General features: G+C 38.2%; 1 protein-coding gene across 1 annotated transcript in view; it reads right to left on the bottom strand.

The window, feature by feature from the left end:
• Positions 1–18797, bottom strand: part of LOC102861656 (multidrug resistance protein 1-like) — a 152996-nt gene extending 134199 nt beyond the window's left edge. Inside the window, exons 1-8 of the mRNA XM_006880286.1 lie at positions 18745–18797; positions 12394–12448; positions 9542–9692; positions 7505–7559; positions 6028–6219; positions 5786–5957; positions 2279–2403; positions 2013–2190 (exon numbers count right to left, since the gene is read on the bottom strand). Coding sequence (XP_006880348.1) covers positions 2013–2190; positions 2279–2403; positions 5786–5957; positions 6028–6219; positions 7505–7559; positions 9542–9692; positions 12394–12448; positions 18745–18797 — 981 coding nt within the window. The remainder of the gene's footprint in view (positions 1–2012; positions 2191–2278; positions 2404–5785; positions 5958–6027; positions 6220–7504; positions 7560–9541; positions 9693–12393; positions 12449–18744) is intronic.
• Between the last annotated feature and the right edge of the window lie 331 nt (positions 18798–19128).

The following is a 19128-nucleotide window of genomic DNA, read 5'->3' as shown; positions in this document are numbered from 1 at the left end:
CAGGTTCTGGCTCATACATGAAATTAATGAAATTTCATTAAATTCTTTGTGTCCACTATACTCTTTCCATCTTCTTTTAATGTTTCCTGGACCATTTAATACTCTGCCCAAAGCATCCTTAAGTATTGTAACTCGAGGTTTGAATTTGTTCTTCAGTTCCTTCAGCTTAAGAAATACTGAGCGAGTTCTACTGTCAGAGACCTCTCCGAGGTACTGAGCAGCAACAGTGTTAGTATGGAGACTAAGTTGCACCTGATACAGGCCATGGTTTTTACAATTACTTGCAATGCTTCAGAGAGCTGGACAATGACTAGGGATACTAGAAGGAGAGTTGATGCCTTTGAGTTGTGGTTCTGGAGAAGAGTATTGAATATACCATGGACTGCTAGAACAAACAAGTTCATCTTGGAGAGGGTGAGGCCAGGTTGTTTCTTGGAGGCAAGAATTTTGAATCTCTGTATGACATACTTTGGACATTTTGCAGGGCAGGATCAGTCCTCGGAGAGGAATGTCAGGCTTAGGACGGTAGACATACAGTGCAGGAGAGGAAGACCCTCAATGAGATGGATTGATTGAGTGACTGGAGTAATGGGAATAGGCGTGTCAGATACAATAAGATTGTCAAGGGATAGAGTAGGGTTTAGGGCTGTTGTACATAGTGTCACTAGGAGTCACAAGCTACTTGATGGCACATAACAACAACAATAGCAACAACAACATATGAACTGCCAAGAAAACAAATAGGTCTGTCTTGAAGAGGGTGAAACCGAGTTTCTTCTTGGAGGCTAGGATTTTGAAGCTCCATCCCACATACTTGGGGCATGTGGCCAGGAGAGACTGGTCCTTGGAGAAGGACATCATGCTCAGAGAGGTGGACGGACAGTGCAGAAGAAGACCTGGAAGAAATGGATTGATACGGTAACTGGGGCAATGGGGGTAGTTGTGTTTGAGTCAGTTAGACTGGCTAAGGACCGGGCAGCCTTCAGAGCTATTGTACATAGGGTCCCGGTAAGTTGTAGGTAACTTGACGGCACATGATGACGATAACGATGACGACAACAGCAACAACATCTTGGAAATGATGAGTGCATTTTGACGCATAACTGCAGGAATTTAAATAGGAACTCTGGTGTGAACTGTTTAAGTGCTTGACTGGTAACCAAGAACAGCAGTTTGAATGCTGATGCTGATCAGAGAAGAAAGATTTAGCAATGTGTTTCTGTAATGATTTACAGCCTTAGAAACCATATGTGGCAGTTCCACTCTGTCTTATAGTCACTGTGAGTTAGAATTTGACTCAATGGTAATGGGTTTGATTTTTGGTAGGAGTTTAAAAGATTAAATTGAGATGTAGAACATCTATATGTGCTCTGTCCTTAGTAATACTGGATATTCAAAGAACAGAGAAAAGGCAGGGAAGTCCAATCTTCAGAACACTTTCAGAGGGAAGATGGTCAGTCAGGTGAAAGCAGAATTGGAGAGGGCCACCTCTAGCAAAGAGGAGGGGCAAGTCCCACTAGAGACTAGCTTTCTTATCACCAGATTTGTTGTTGCAGTTGTTGTTAGATAACGTTGAGTCAAGTACAACTGCCATATTTAGAAAACTCTATAAATGTTCCAGTGGAGAATTCAATTATAATTCTTTTGATAACACATATATTTGTATAAATGTGTCATTAAAATATGATGGGTGATTAAGTCCTGTCAGCTTATGATGTATTTGAAAGCATTTCTAAAACTACGGCTCTCTTAAAATTCACTTTTACCCAAAGAGGGATTTTTACTAAACTTTAAGTGTTTGACTCCCTGCTGACAGGTTGGTGGTTCAAATCCACCTAGAGGCAACTTGGAAGACAGGTCTGTAAGTCATGACCTTGAAAACCCTTGGGAGCACAATTCTGCTTGGACATATGAGGCCATAATGAGTGACTGGCTCAACGGCAACTGCCAATACCATTGAGGTAACAAAGGATGATCTAGACCAGTTACTTCAATTTTCTGATAAGACTTACAGCAAGGACAGTCTCGATGGTATACCCTGGTTCTCCACCGAGAACCAAGGAGGTTCCATACCAAAAAGCAAGGCCATACGTTCCGTTCATGAAGAAGTGTACAGCGCCAAGAGACAGCTTCGAAACAATTGCCTTCTTAATGCCAACGTCTTTTGCATCTTTTAAATTCTCTGTATACCTTAAAAAAGACAAAACACAGTGAACAGTGTGGTAACCCAAGGGGAAAAGAAAATCAAACTTCTATTGTCATAACTGATGGGACAGACCTTTGAATTTCTTTCTCTTGGCCTCCAAAGGCTATGACTGTTCGAACTGATGATAGGACTTCTTCTGCTACGGCTCCAGCTTTGGAATACGCCCTCAGTTCCTTACTGGTCAGTGAGATGACCATCTGTAATAAAGCGCAATCATAGGGAACAAAGAGTGACTGGGAGATAGTATCACAGAGCACTTCATTCTAGAGATTCTAGCATCACTGAATTTTATTATTAGACAGGTGATTGTATTTCATTTAGTCCCTCTCTGTCAGCTTGTAAGAGAGGAATCAGAGACCAAAATTATTAGTTAAAAGTATTATAATTAGTTAAATAATTAGTAAATAATTAGCTTAAAATCTCATAAGCAATGAAAAAATAAGCCCAAGGTAACATAAAACTGTATGTATCAATATGTCTACCTACCTACCTATCTACCTATGTAAATACTTTACCTTCTACAGTACTTGGAGAAAGATATATGGATATAGTTCATTTTAGAAGCACTTCAGAGATTAAAGAACCTGATCTGTCTTAACTTATTATTATGTAAACAGACAGCCTTTCATGAATATGACTCACAGGATTGCAGCTAGGAGGGGATCAGTGTGTGTGTGTGTGTAGGTTTTCCCTCAGGGTATTTTTACAGAACGTAGCCTGCCTAATAAATGCTTCATCACTCAACATGAAGAGGTGGCATTTTTTAGAAAGAAGGGAGACCATTGTGCTCCTTGGTTATAGACTATTGTTTACCTGACCTCCCTTTACTGGAAACCAGAACACAGCTTTCTCCTCTACTGTTAAGGACCTAATGGAACTCTGGCAGCATAGTGGGTTATATGTTGCAATGCTAACCTAAAGGTTAACAGTTCAAATCAACCAGCTACTCCATGGAGAGAGATGGGCAATCTCTTTCCAAAAAAGATTTAGAGCCTTGGAAACTAATGGAGGTTTGCTCATTCACTCAGAACTGACTCAGAGCTGACCCTCCAAGGTGTACATCACAAAGGAGGACATTGGTCATCTTTCTCCTGAGGACTCCGTGCTGAGAGAGGCTCAGCCTTTGGGTTAGCAGAACCATATGGGCTTTGCTCTCAGAGTTCTTTGAAAGATTCCTATGAGTCAGAGTCAACTGGATGACAGTGAATTTGGTTAAGGAATTCTTTGGCTATTGTGGCCCTGGAGGACATTACACTGAGTGAAATGTCTCAGTCACAAAGGACAAATACTGCATAATGCCACTGTTATAACACAGGACTGACATTGGGGTTAGGGGGAAACTAAGAAAAGAAGGAAAAAATAATGTGCACTGCATTGAAACAGATGAGGGAGAGAACTGCTTAAGAGAAATATATGATTAGATATTATTTGCATGACAACAGTCCAGAATAAGGGCAGTGGGGGTGGAGGGATTGTATAATAATGAAAGATTTTTTTTCCCCAAAAGAGAAAAGCAAACTGTGGGGGAGGGGTGGGTAGGGAGGAAAATGTGCAACAATGAATGAATGAAAATCTATGTTCTCTATAAACTTTCATTAAAATCTCAATAAAAAATTAAAAATGGAGATAATATAAAAAAGGGAATTATTCTGCTATTGAATCTATCAGGAACTTTGGATCACAAGACATACTTTCAGTAGAAACAACTAAACAACATGTGACCTGGACTATTTGAAATTTCGTTAGGTTGTTAAATGAAGGGAATTTTCCCCCCCTTTATTTCTTTAGTTTAGTAAAGTCTTGAAAACAAACCACATGTCAAGATAACTTGAAAATAGAAATAGGATTAATGATGACCAAGCAAATAGTCATTTGTGGTGTATAGTAAGTATCTCTTTGTATTCTAGGACATGAATGAAACCATACAAACCCAATGCTGTAGAGTCGATTCTGACTCACAACCACCTGCTATTGGATTTTCAAGGCAGTAAATATTTACTAGTGGACAATACTCATCTCTCTCCCTTGGAGTTGCTGGTGGATTCTAACTGACAACCTTTCATTTAGCTGCCCAATACATACCTTACTGTGCCACTAGTACTTCACTGTTTTCTCTTTAATAACTATGGGACTTTACTCTCAGGTCTCTGATTCATCTTAAGCTGATTTCAGCTTTCTGCAGGTAGTAGTCCAGTTTTGCCAGCACCATTTGTTGAAGAGGTTATCATTTCCCTATTTGATGGGTTTTATTTCCTTATCAAATATCAGTTGACCATAGACAGATGGGTTAATTTCTAGGTTCTCAAATCTGTTCCATTAGTCTATGTGCCTGTCATTGTACCAGCATCATGCTGTTTTGGTTACCATAACAATAGTTTACAAAATACTCCTGGTCCTCCAGAAGAAAAAGACTAATCACCCAATTACAAAATGGGTGAAAGACATGGAAAGACTTTTCACAAAAAGACATTCAGATGACCAACACACACATAAAGAAATGCTCAAAATCGCTGGCAATAAGAGAGATGCAATTTAAAATCACAATGAGATACTATCTCATCCCAGTAACAGTGGCAAAGTTTAGTAGGGCAGCAAACAATAAATATTGGAGAGGATATGAAGAGGTGGGAACTCTTATACACTGTTGATGAAATTGTAAAATGGTGCAAGTACCCTGGAAGACAGTTTGACATTTCTTCAAAAAGTTGAACATAGAAATTCCTTATGTCTCAGCTATTCCACTACTAGGAATATACCCCGAAGAAATCAGAACTGAGACAGAAACAGTGATTTGTACACCAATGTCTATAGCAGCATTATTCCCCATTACAAGAACATGGAAACTGCTTAAAGGGCCAATCACAACTGAATGGATTGAGAAAGTGTGGTATTTTCACACAATGGAATACTATGCGGCAGACAGAAAGCAAATGATTTGGAAAAATACTGTATAACTTGGGAGAGGCTGGAGAGCACTATGCTGAGTGAACTAACACAGTCTCATCAGGACAAATATCGCATAAGATCATTATAAAAAGAAAAGGATAACTCGTAAAACATGTATGGGAACTGAAGGGGGGAGACAGCTGAAGATGGGTCGGGGCAAAACGACACAGTTGCACAGTTTGGAAGGTAGAGGGGGAGGGAAGAAAAATGAGCAGGATCTAGGCAAAAAGGGACATAATGGGCAAGGTCCAATGGTGATTCATTCTAGAAAACATAATGCATGAGAATGATGGTATGAAACACAATATGAATGAACAATAGTGTGAAATGCAATGTATATGAACTTTGTAAGTAAAGAAAAAAAAGTTAGTTAACAATCTCCAAAAAGAATCTAAACCCCAGAACTTTAACTTAAAAAAAAAAATCACTTAATCATGTATACATACCTTGACTTATAACATCAGTTGCACTTGTACAATGCCATTATTTACTTGACCTTATCTAAATTTTGCTACACCCACCCTTTCCCTTCAGCTTGCTGGTCTGTCAATAGGAATTCTAATTTGATAAATGTAGAAAGACGTCCAATTCACTCTATTGTTTCAATGAACAACATAGCAGCCAGTTGCCTACCCTAGAACACATTGCTGCCGAAGCCATTACAAGAGGAGCTGTGGACAAGGTCACGAGGGTAAGCTTCCAGCCTTTCATCAGACCGATTGTTAGGCCGATAGAAAAAGTAGACAAATTTTGAAACAGCAGGGCAAACTTGTCTCCAATACCATCAGTGATTTTGTTGATATCCCTGGAAGAAGCGAATGAAATTAGTAAGTCACATATACGTTGTGGAAATAAGATAAGTGCATTCCTCTTACTCAGTCATGCGAGTATTGAGTTCCCCGATGTCACAGCCATCAAACCAGCTGATGTCCTGGGCCAAAATGGACCGAAAAAAAAGTTTTCGAATTCTCTTGGTCTGCCGTGCTGCTGATATAACCCAAAAGGAAACCTGCACGTAGCCAAACACCAAGGCAGTCAGTCCTATTCCGATGTAATACATGGTCAGTCTAAAAAAAAAAAAAAAGATCATTGTAAGTGTTAGTGTGACTGATGCACATCTTCTTCCTCTCCTGTTAATAAAAATAGATACTATTTGACTTAGAAGAATTGATGCTGGAACCCGTAAGAGAGCTGAGAATATGTAAGAATCTAGTTTTTCCTGCTGAGGTATCTACAGTGTCATGCTGACACACTATTAGTGGAAATCAGTATCTTAACACATACCTACTACTCTTATTTTCTTTCACTATTTTTAATCCTTTAACTTGAAAGCCTGGCAATTGAAATTGATGGAACGCTGTGGCATAGTAAATAGCACGTGGTAATGCTAATGAACGGCTCTTGGTTCAAATAACCAGCAGTTTCATGGGAGCAAAATGGGAGAATGGGATTCCTTTCATGGATATGGGAGCTTGGGAAAGAAACAGACGTGGTCTAAATCTGAGATGTATCAAGTGATGCTAAATCTGAGATGACTATTAAACATCTAAGTGGAAGTAAAGGTAGAAGTTGAAAATGAGAGTTTGATATGCTAGAGGGACATCTAGGCTGAAGATGCCAATTTGGAACCCATTAGTTTATCTGTGGCAGCCACCTGAGATGTGGCCTTTGTAGATTAGCAGTGCAACTTCCAAAGGATTCCACCAGTAGGGCTCTGGTATGTCTAATTGGTCTCCAAAATTAGTTTGAACAAAATTTTACCATATTGATCTGTTGCACACATATTTTTTGTTTTTAAAGTTTATAGTAATGGTGTATTCTGTAAAGCACACAAGGTAATTTTTTTTTTTTAAAAGAACCCAAAACTCTTGTCCTTTATTCTGTAGGATGTCTACCTTTGGGGGCAAAACTTGTATGAAAATGCAAATCCCCATAAATTTTCTATTGATGATCATTTTATCAAACACAATCCAAAATCAATGAACATAGAAACTTTTCATATAGAAGAATAATTATGGAATAATGAAAGAAGGGAGCATTGGTGGCCTTGTGGCAAGAAGCTGAGCTGCAATCCCAAAGACACGTGGCTGGAATTCACCAGCTGTTCTGCAAGAGAAGGATGGACAATCTCCTCCCATGTAATTAACTGCCTCTAAAAAACCCACTGGAGGGTCAGCTATGGGTTGGCTCTGACTCGATGATACACAACAACAACAATGAAAGAAGACATACTTGTTTTAATTACTTATATGTGGTATTGATGATCTGAGAAAAGGTTTTCATTTTTTCTCTATGTGTACTGAATAGCAAAGGCAAGGATTAAAGCTGATGTTAAACTGTATTTGGACTTACAGTGCAGTATCTTCATTTGAGTCCTCTTGAGAGTGACTACAATTCCGATAATTTGCTGTAAAAAAAGTTTTAAACTGTAAATAAAATTAATTCATAATAAGCCACACTGTCTCACAGATAACTCCAAATCGATGAAGTGCTTTGTCGAGAAAATGTGTCTAAGCCTATCTGCAGGTTTAGGTTCATCCTATGATCAATTTTATTTTTCATCTAAACTTTAAATAATTATGTCTGCTCTTTTTAAAAGCTCCAATACAGTGAAAAGGACAAGAAAATATTAGCCACATAGCTAGTGAATCCTGAAAGGGTTAGACATTATATCTGATATTTCAGGAAACAGTTATAAAAATATTATAAGAAATAATAATAGAATTTGCCTTTTTTGAGATTTTACATTTAGAATTCAGTTTAAGAGCCCTCAGGGTATAATTTAGAAAGGATGAAAATAGGCATTAACATATGTGAGAACTGAAGAAGAAGGTGTCAGGGGCAGGAAACAAAACTCTTCTTTGAAATATGTTTGGTTTATTTAGGATAAAAACCCAAACTCAGTGCCATTGATTCAGTTCTGACTCTCAGTGAGCATCCATCAGATTTCTAAGGTTGTAATCCTTTTTTTCTTTTTTGTTAATTGCAAGTACATGTGTTTTTTTTTTCTACTAGTTTATTAAGGCTGTAAGTCTGAACGAGAGGAGACTGCTCATCTTTTTCCAGCTGGTGGATTTGAACCACCAGAGGCATGCAGCTTTTTTTCAGCAGAGCAGCATAGTATAGCTTATGCCACCAGGGATCCAGTTAGTGGGTGAAGGCGGGGATGAAGTAGTGAGAAAGGGTAAGAGGGACTTTAAAAAAATAGATAGGCATACACAATGGTAATTAATGATATAGAATATCATTTGTACCAGTGATTGTATAAAGCACGTACAAAACCCAATGTATATGAAAGAACATAATTCTGAAATTGGATATGGAAAAGGAAACAATACATAAAGAATGTAAGCATGTTGTTTGGTGTCATTGAGTCAATTTTGACTCACAGAGCCCCTGTATACACAGATCTAAACCTCAGTCAATACAGGCGGCACAAAAACATCTTTATTCTGAATGGTTGCATTTTCCCTTACTATTTTTATTTAGGACATCTATTTAAAACGCTAAGATTTACACACACACACACACACACACACACACACACACACGTTCTTTCTTGTGTCTTTGCTGAGTCTTGTTCTTTAGGGTCACACATGTCTCTGTGCTATTGAAGAAACACTAAGTAGCTATCCAAATGATTTAGCCATTCTTTATTTCTTACTTTTAAAGGATGCAATACAGTATCTGGAGTGACTCCAGCCTTTGATTAAATTCTTATATAAACCGTATGTGATAGAAAGTTATTTGAATTCTTATAGAGACATGTTGATCCAGGGTGAGTCTCAGATGACTCTCATACACTAAGTATTGTCAATAAATTAAAACTATGTTTGTATGTATAACTCAAAATTCGTCGCCGCCAAGTTGGAACCAGTTCTAGCTGACCCTTCAATGAGTTTTCAGAGGCTCTAAATATGGGAGGAGATTGTCTATTTTCTTCAGAGCCATTGGTTGAATTGGACCAGGGCCACCTTGGGGTTAGCAGCACAATTCTTTACCCACTAGGTCACCCGATCTTCTTGTTTTTATGTGTTGTTTTTAGGTACCATCAAGTTGAGCATGACTCATAGACAGACTATCAATAACAGATCTGAACCCTGTCCTATCCTATATTATCCTCATCCTCTCTGACACATTTGAGCCCATTAATTATCTAAAAAGTGCATTTTAGACAGCTGATATGAATATTCAGTTTAAAAATAACTGTTTGATAATAAATCCATCACTTTATCTTTACTCTTAAGCAAGACACAAGAATAAATTATTTTAAAACATGTAGCTATTGCTCACAATATATATTTTAAGAAATTTGTATTGTGAGGTCAATGGTTTTTATTATTTTTATGCTCTTGAGTTCCAGCAATCCAGACAAATGAATATACTCACTTGTGTTGGTTCTGATTAGACAACCACTAACTAGTTTATCACTCATTTTTCCTAAAACCAGTGACATTACAGGAAGGCAGGCTCCGTTCACCAGTGATGCTAGTAATCCCAGAACCATGAGTGTGATGTCCAGTCCATCAGCAAAGCGGAACTGAGGGGAACAGAAAAAGACACAGTAGTATTATAACTTCAGAAAAACTAATTTTTGCCAAGAAGTAAGTACAATGTTACAAAATTGATTACAAGGCTAAATGAATCCTAAAGATTTATAAACTGCTTTGAAAACATGGTTGAAAAATAAAGTAGATAAATCCATACAATTGGTAAACGGATGACACATATTAAAACAGACATGGGTACGAATCAGAAAGTACGTTCTATTTGACTGATTCAAGAGTCAATGAATCTATTTTCAAAGACTATAATGATAATATCTTTCTTTATGGGAAATGATGAACTGGGTGTCTCTGGCTAACAGTCCACCAGCATGTGGGCGTGCCAGAATTTTTAAATGCTGAAATGTTTGGCCTTGCCTTTCAGGCTGAGGGCTAGTGTGCTGTGAGTCAGTTTTATGCTGGAAATTAGGATGGCCTCTCACATCTTGTGGAGGGACAGATATTGAATGCTCAACGATCTTATGCCTGCAGCCCTCATGCCTGCTTTTAATTGTTTTTGGTCAAACATTCTTCTAGGCAGTACAGCACTGATCTGTCAATTTGCTGTTGTGATGCTGAACACTGTGACCCTGATGTGCCAAATGCGATATTTGCCACCCATGGCGGACAGTGTTTGCTGGAGCTCTCGAATTAAAACAAGTTTGTAAGCAGGAGTGGCATCCACTTTTGAAATAACTTGAACTATGAACTTGAAGAAATGAAAAAGGTTATACAAGTTTTCAGGATTTTAGTTCATAGGGTCACTATGAGTCACCTACAACTAGATGACATTTAACAACAACAACAACATGGAAAATAAGTCTGCAAATTTTCTTCAAATCTTTTTCCTAATTTCAGAGACATAGCTATAATACAACCAACCATCATAAAAGGTAGCAATCTAATAGAAATTAGTTCACAAAATGCTATAGATTATATTGTTGTTGTTACGCGCCATCCAGTCACTTGCGATTCATAGTGACCTTATATACAATAGCCCTGAAACCTGCTCTACCCTGTGCCTACTTTACTGTCTCTGACTCACTTGCACTCATTACCCCGTCACTTATTATCAATCCATCTCATTGATGATCTCCCTCTTTTTCTCCATCCCTCCACCCTTCTAAGCATGTTTTTCCTTTCCAAGGCCTGGTCCCTTCTTGAAATATGCTTGAAGTATGTCAGACAAAGCCTCAGAATCCTTGCCTCCAAGGAGCAGCCTGGCTTCACCCTCTCTAGGACAAATCTGTTTGTTCTTCTGGTAGTCCATGGTATATTCTCCACTCCTCTCCAGCACCACAGCTCAAAGACATCAGGTATCTATCATCCTAGTCATTGTTCAGCTTAATGACGCATATATTATTGATGCTTATTTTAAAGCCCCTAATTTTTTTTATTTTGATAATGTCTATTCTCAAAGATAATTTTGAAATAGATAGTGCTTTATATTTGAATCTATGCCAGACTCCTAAAACCAAAACAAGATTAAAAAAAAATGTGGCTTAATGATTTTACTGAGAAGAGCTAAGAAAAAAAGTAAGATTCTATAAAATAATTAGATTTGCATAGCAGTAAGAAAAACCTAATAAGTATTTTTTAAGTGGAAATAAAAAAAATCTCATTCCATTCATTTATATAAATTTATAATTAAAAATATTTACATTGTAACTTTCATGGCATTGTAGTCAGTACTATAGGTATTAAGATGCTATTTATCCTCCTTTACCCAGAATAGTGCATTATCTCCTTAATAAACTGCATTTTTTTAGTTCTCTTTTAAAAAAAATAATATGGTTATGTAAGTGAAGATTTACAAAATAAATAGCTTTTTCATTAAACACTGTACATACATTGTTTTGGGACATTGGTTACAACTCCCACTATTGTAACTGCACTTATCCCTCTCATGCCTTGTGTTGCTCATTTCCACTCACTATTCTTGACTTTGAATAACCAGGCACTGTTTCAAGTGCATTATAAAGATATATGAATGATAGGGTGCATGATAATCCCACTGGCATAAAAATTACTGTAGGCAGATGGGTTTTCTGGGAACACTCTTGAAATATTCTTTTAGTATGATTCCAAAGGTATGTGCTGACACTAGAAATAACTTCTTTATCTTAAAAAAAACCCCCATGCTTAAATTTATTGCTATCTAGTCAATTTCTATTAATAGCGACCTTATAAATAGAATAAAAGGGAAAAAGATGGACAATCTCTTCCCATGTGATTTAGCAGCTCTAAAAATCACAAGAGGGTCAGTTATGGGTTCTGACTTGATGGCACATAACAGCAAACAACATAAGTAGAACCTAGAGGAGGACTCTGTTTCTGAAGCAGTAATCTTTAAGAAAGCTAATCCCCACATCTTTCTCTTGCAGAGTGGTTGGTAGGTGTGAACAGACATGTCTGTTGGAGTCACTGTTTATGTAGTGATGTCCACTCCCACCCAATTTAGCTTTATAAGACACTAACTGAATTACTAGAAATTCTTTCTTTCCATTATTTGGAAATTTTTTGTTTTTCTAATCTTTTATTATGAAATCTTTAGATTTTTCATATTTTTGTTTCTACAAGAGATAATACCAGCATATGTTCTTATTTTTTTCAAGTAATTGATATAAACTGTCAAACACAAACAGCTCACAAGTAACAGTTCCCTTATTGACTCATTTTCCAACTGATTTGACTTACTATCTGAATAGGTCCAACAGCTTGTTTTCTCTCTTTAGGCACTTCTTGCAGTGGTCTGAAAAATGAATGTTTCAAATGGAAAGATTACAATGTGAATATAATTCCCAAAGGTTGCTAATAAGATTTTGTGTGAAATTTAATCTTTGATGGTTGTTATTATTTACCTAGTGATTCCCTGCATGACAAAATACAACTACTCCAAAAGATTGGAAGATTGCATGCGCTTTTGCTAGATTGATGACCAGGCTTGTTATCTGACATATATCTGGGGGTTCAAATGGCCAGTGTGGTGTCAAGGGTTTAAAGTTCATAATGCCTCTCTTAGTCATTGACTTTGACTTTGCCACATGACTGGGTGGGAACACGTACAAAGGGTGTGTTAGTCTACTTACAACAGGGTTTATTGTTTTGTCATTTCATCAAGTTTTAAATTGAGTGGATTTAGCAGCAGAAATTTGAGAATTTCATTCCAAGCAAGGAAGAGGAAGCAGAGAGTGCTATGTGTGTCCTTTGGGGTTAGAGATTCCTGCACCAGTCAGATGGGATCTACGCAAGAGTAGCAACAGCAGCTTCCTCAGAGAACCAGAGACTGATAAGAGACAGCTGATTTAGGACTGCTGCAATAGGGATTCAGAGCCAGGTGCCTTCACCTAATCTGGCTGGAGAAGTGGGAGGACTAAGGGAACTTTTAAACACTGACTTAAGCTGAAGTTGAAAGTCAAAAAGCTTGTGAGTACATTTGAGAAGCAGTTTGTAGTGAGGAATTATATCTTCTGCCAACTTGAATTTATAACCTGTTATCCTCCCTAATAAGCCTCATAATCATGAGTACGGTTCTGTGAGATCTCTTTGGTCATTGCAATGACCTTCAGACCCTGTAAAATAGTAGGACTGGTGTTTGGAATTTGTAGAAGGAGGTGCAGAAGCATAGAAGACCTTGTCTGACCTTATGGGAATTGGTTTTGTTCTGTGGATGATGTTGATCGGGACAGTTCCCCTTTATGGAGGTGGTGGTTGTTGTTGTTAGATACTGCCATTTCCATATTACTGCCACTTTTTTACAGCCAACCTTCAGTTTAGTTGATTTTGTAGCAAAATCATATAAATAACTTAAATTTAAAAAATAATTTTCGAGAAGTGAATGGGGGGTGGGGGTGGGGTGGGCAGGGAGAAAAGTGCAACAGTGAATGAATGGAATTCCAAAATCTCTGTAGATGTTCATTGGAATAAAAGAAAATAAAAAAGTAAATAAAAAAATAATTTTCATAAACAGTACCAAGGTTTTTAGAATAAACACTGAGCACATAGATTCTTATCAGTTCCCCTATGTTTCTTAGGGTAGACTTGAAGGCACTCCTCTGGAGTAAAATGTCAAGCCTTGTAACAAATTGGTCAAGAGAAGCTATGAGCTTTTTAATGAAAGGAAGTTATCAAGGACTTTAGTTTTTTTTTAAAAAATATATTCTAAATTTTGTTCCTTATATAAAAACTTGCACTAAGTGGAGAGGATCAGAGTAAGAAGTTCTAACTCTTCTCTCTAGGTTTATAACAATCTTGTTCTCACAGAATGGACAAAAGAGTCATTTATTTTTACTCTTTCTGTGGTTAATAATTAACTTATGTACTAGATCGATTTGCTTTGAGATTACACATGGATGACAACCCATGCTTGTGGTTGTAAGTAAAATCCCACAACCTCTTCTCCCTTGACAAGTTTTGTTTCAGAGAAAACATATCTATAATTCACTGTCACAGAGAGCCTTTGAAGGCGGGCCCCAGGTCTGTTAAACGTCTCTTTTCTACCCTGGCTGACAGTAGAGGACAGCACAGAGTGGGGAAGTGCAGGTTTAGAGAGTTCCTCATAAGGCTGTAGGTCATGCCACTGCAATACTGCAATTAGGAATGTATCCTATAAGGCCTGGGGCCTGGGGACTGAATATATTGCAGAGGGTAGGAGGCCTGACCCAGACAGTTTAGGGAAGATCCAAAACCTCTGTCTCACTTTACTTGTCAATGGCCTGCAATCCTTGTATCATTTTCTTTCATGTTGTTTTCTTCCATTTTCTCACGTCCAAATGAAATGGGGCATATTTTCCTCACTTCCTATAGATACCAGCAAAATTAACCATGCCCTCATCTAATTTTATGTGTGCTTGTCGATGGTAGCTCTGATGGCCTACTGGGTAAGAAGCTGTGTTGCCAACCTGGAAGTAGGTTATTTAAACCCACCAGCTTGGAGAAAGAGGGACAGTTTTTTTCCTGTGCAATTTACAGACTCAGAAACTTGTTGGAAGGTCAGCTATGAGTTAGTTCTGTCTCAGGGGTACACAACAACAATTCCATGTATAGATAAGCGTGTAGTTAGGAATAGTCAATAGTAAGAGGTTATTTGGCTTGCACACAGGCATTAAAACATTGTATTAAACACGTAGTGTATTAAACATGCGACTTTAGCTGTTAAACTGATTCTAAGGAAACAAGCCTCTCAAGTTAATTGTAGTTCTCCAAACATTTGTTCTCCACCAAACAAACCAAACCAATCCAACTCAACTCAACTCAAACTGCAGTAGAATTGGAACTCCTTCATAGCTAATCATAAGAGATTGCTCAAGTTTATCTACCAAGTTCTTGCTGAAATAAAATTGCAAAAAAGATGTGGCCTTTGGGTTAGCAGCATAAACTCTTTATGGAATATGCCACCAGAGATCCTGAATCTTTGTTGTAACTAACCTAATTTATGATAAAATGACAAAAAAGATCAGGAGACCCAACCTACCAAAAACCCCCAAGAAACCAAGTCCACAGCCATCTAGTCAATTCTCATTCATGGTGGTCCTTCACCAGGTTTTGGAGGCTGCAGACTGCCTATCCTTTACCTTGGAGCAGCTGACAGATCCTAACTAATGACCGATGGTACATTATATGATGTATAATGTACTGTTGCTGTTGATTGCCATCAAGTCAAGCACAACTCATAGTGACCCTATAAAAAAAAGGCCTGAAACCTTTCTAGTAACTATAGTCACTTCTCAAAGTTCGTAGAGTTTCCAGAGGCATGTTGTTTGGGAAGTGCACACCACTTCTGCTTTAAAACCTACCTTAAACAGGGAGCTCCACAAAACACTGTCCACCATGGGTAACCGTTACAGCATTTGACACCCCAGTGCCACAAGGTTCAGCATCACAGCAACCCCAGGTAACGTCAGTACATCATACTGACAGAAGAGTGCTCTATCACTTAGAAGAATGTTCCTTTAAAATATCATAACTGACTTTCAAATACAAAGGCCCTTTACCAAATAACTGATCATGAGTAAAGACAAAGTGATAAATTTTCTATGCCAAGATTTTTCCCCATCCCTTTCCTTAAACATTAGAATTCTCCAATGTTTTTTACTTGCTTGTAACCTCCTGTTCTTTCAACAAACTTTTTGCTTTTATATCTCAACAGAATTCACCATTACCATGCTGAAGAAACTCAGTTTTACAAGCTGCAGGCATCCAGATGTCAGAAAGCAAGTGATGTTAGTTATCTACCAAGGTCCCATCACCTAGAGCCGTCTTGGAACCAACTTGAAGGGACCTAGCTACAATAACAAAACTGAGTCATCAAGAGAACCCCTGCAAGGTTGTCTATCATGCCCTCACACTTACATGTTTGTAAATGTTGGTAATAAAAAATCCCACCACTCCATCTGTATCACCCTACTTATTTTGTCTGGATTAGCCTCAGTAACTTTGTAAGGGAAGCTCTAGCATTGGAGATCAAGGAGAATTGCACCGCTAACCCAAAGGCCATGCATCTTTTGTGGTTCAAATTCACCAGCCACTCCTTGGGTGAAAGATGAGAGATATCCTCCCATATGATTTACAACCTTCAAAGTGTGAGTCAGAACATAATAGAAGACAATTACACACACATACACACACACACACACACACACGGAGGTGAGAGAGAGGAGGAGAAGGAAAGAGAGAGGGAGAGATGGAAGGAAGAAAGGAAAGAGGAAGGGAAGGGGAGTGAGAGAATGACTATGTAACTTCTTGGAGCTTCTTGTTGGGAGTTTCTTGACTCTGTTTTTCTACACTTTGGAGAATGCTCTTTTTTTCAGTTTTAAGCATGTTGTTGTTGTTGTTATGTGCCGTCGAGTCGCCTGCGACTCATAGTGACCCTATGTACAACAGCCCTAAACTCTGCTCTGTCCTGTGCCAATCACACTGTCTCTGACACTCCCATCCCAATTATCCCAGTCACTGAATCAATCCACCTCATAGAGGGCCTTCCTCTCCTGCACTGTCCCTCCACCCTCCCAAGCATGATGTCCCTCTCTAAGGACCGGTCTCTCCTCACAACATGTCCAAAGTATGTTAGACGGAGCCTCAGAATCCTTGCCTCCAAGAAGCCACCCGGTTTAACCCTTTCCAGGACAAATCTGTTGGTTTTCCTAGCAGTCCATGGTATTCTCAATACCCTTCTCCAGCACCACAGCTCAAAGGCATCAATTCTCCTTCTATCCTCCTTGGTCATTGTCCAACTCTTTGATGCATAACAGGTGATTGTGAAGACCATGGCCTGTATCAGATGCACCTTAGTCTCCAGAGAGATACCATTGCTCTTCAGCACTTCGGAGAGGTCCTTAACAGCAGACTTTCCCACGGCAATGCGCCTTTTAATTTCCTGGCTGCTGGTGCCAAGACTGTTGACTCTGGAGCCAAGCAAACGAAAGCTGTGTACAATCTCAATCTCTTCACCATCCATCCTGATGCTGCCAGTTGGTCCAGTGGTGAGAATCTTTGTCTTCTTGACATTGAGCCTCAATCCATATTGTATGCTGCAGTCCTTGACACTCTGCAGCAGGCGCTTCAGGTCCTCCTCAGTTTCAGCAAGCAGGGTTGTGTCATCTGCATAACGCAGATTGTTGATAAATCGTCCACCAATCTTGACCCCACATTTCTCCTCATAGAGCCCCGCCTCCCGGATAATCTGTTCTGCATATAGGTTGAAAAAATATGGATAGGGCGCATCCCTGGGGTACGCCCTTCCCAATTTTGAACCATGCAGTGTTCCCTTGCTCTGTTCTGACGACTGCCTCCTGGTCCAAGTATAAGTTTCGCATTAGAACGATCAAGTGTTCTGGGATTCCCATTCTACTCAGAGTCAGCCACAGTTTGTTATGATCTACACAGTCAAATGCCTTTCATAGTCAATGAAACACAGATAGACATTCCTCTGGTATTCCCTGCTTTCAGCCAAGATCCATCTAACATCAGCTACAATATCTCTAGTACCACGACCCCTCCTGAAACCAGCCTGGACTTCTGGTAGTTCTCTGTTGATGTGCTGCTCCAGTAGTTTTTGGATAATCTTCAGTAAAATCTTGCTTGCATGTGAAATCAGTGAAATTGTTCTGTAGTTTCCACATTCGGTTGGGTCGCATATTTGTAGTTTTTTATAACTAATGCAGAGGCCTCTTTTAAAATATATGCTAAAAACTTGCTGAAAACAGGTAACACTCATCACACAAATGTATCCCAAAAGGAATCTGTGTTCTCCTCATCTCTCATATCTAGACTTAGTGACTCTGCTCTAAGTTTATGAGCAAAAGATGCTTTGAGATTGTGGTCCAAAAATACGGGGTAAATTTATCTTGGTGGGAAGGGCAAGAAATAAAGAATTATAGGATGTGGAATGCAGTTCTTCTGCTTTCCCGCATGTTCACAAGAGAAATTTGCTTCAGTTTCAGGAAGTTTCTAATCAAAACATTAAATAATTTGAGAAAATGGAATAAAGCTTGCTCTTTCTGGCACTATTTTTTTATCCTTAGTTGAACAACCGTGAGATCTGGAAAGGTCTTCTGCAGGTATATAGGAGGAGCATCCACATTATATAATAAAAGTGGAAATTAATTAGAATTTGTAAATGTTTCAATTAGAAAGACTGAGTTGGTCCATTATTGAGGAAGTTTTATGCACATAAACATGCATTTTGTGAAAAGAACTAGAGTTGATTATTTTTTTTATTAAAGGTATTTCATGGAATAAAGGGTCCATAAAGAATTAAAATGATAATACTCAAGTATGTTTCCTCTGTACACAGGTAAATTACAAGAAATTAAAAGAATTTAGAGGAATAGGTATCTGAAAAAATGAAAATTTAATTCCACAGGCATTTCAAGTCTTAGAAATCACTATTAACTCAGTTGTAATACTGCTTATGTAGAAGTCAAGCAAAATATAAATAGTACTCCTATTTTTGGAGAAAGTTACACACGTTTTTGCTACAGCTGTAATGGCTGCACCATATTTAGAATCATACAAGAAAAAAATTGCTTTATTTAGGCAAAAGCTTACCCATTTCTCTGATAATTTTCTTGCATCTCTTCATCTCTTTCAGCATTTGCCATTTAATTTATAATCTAATGCCTCTGAAATAAAATATTAACACTCATGACTATATGACATTTTATTACTTAGTTGATGTAGAACAACTTTTATATCCTTAACAGTGTCTGAAAACATTCTCCTTAACTCAGAACTTTACCACATCCACTTCCCCCTTTTTCCCATTGAAGTTTCTTGGTGCTTCATCTTTTCTGGTTTTGTCATTAAATGTATAACTTTTGTGTCATGCTGGGCTTATAATTGGAATAAAATATGGATAATACTTGGTTTTCTTAGAACATTGGGTTTTATTCTCATTTATGCATGGGTTTAATTATAATTAGTGAAAACGTT

Source organism: Elephantulus edwardii, unplaced genomic scaffold, assembly GCF_000299155.1.
Source record: "Elephantulus edwardii isolate Elephantulus edwardi_28Jun2011 unplaced genomic scaffold, EleEdw1.0 scaffold00007, whole genome shotgun sequence".
NCBI classification, from domain to species: domain Eukaryota; kingdom Metazoa; phylum Chordata; class Mammalia; order Macroscelidea; family Macroscelididae; genus Elephantulus; species Elephantulus edwardii.
The sequence above is the reverse complement of the archived record's forward strand: the minus strand, read 5'-3'. Positions and strand labels throughout refer to the sequence as shown.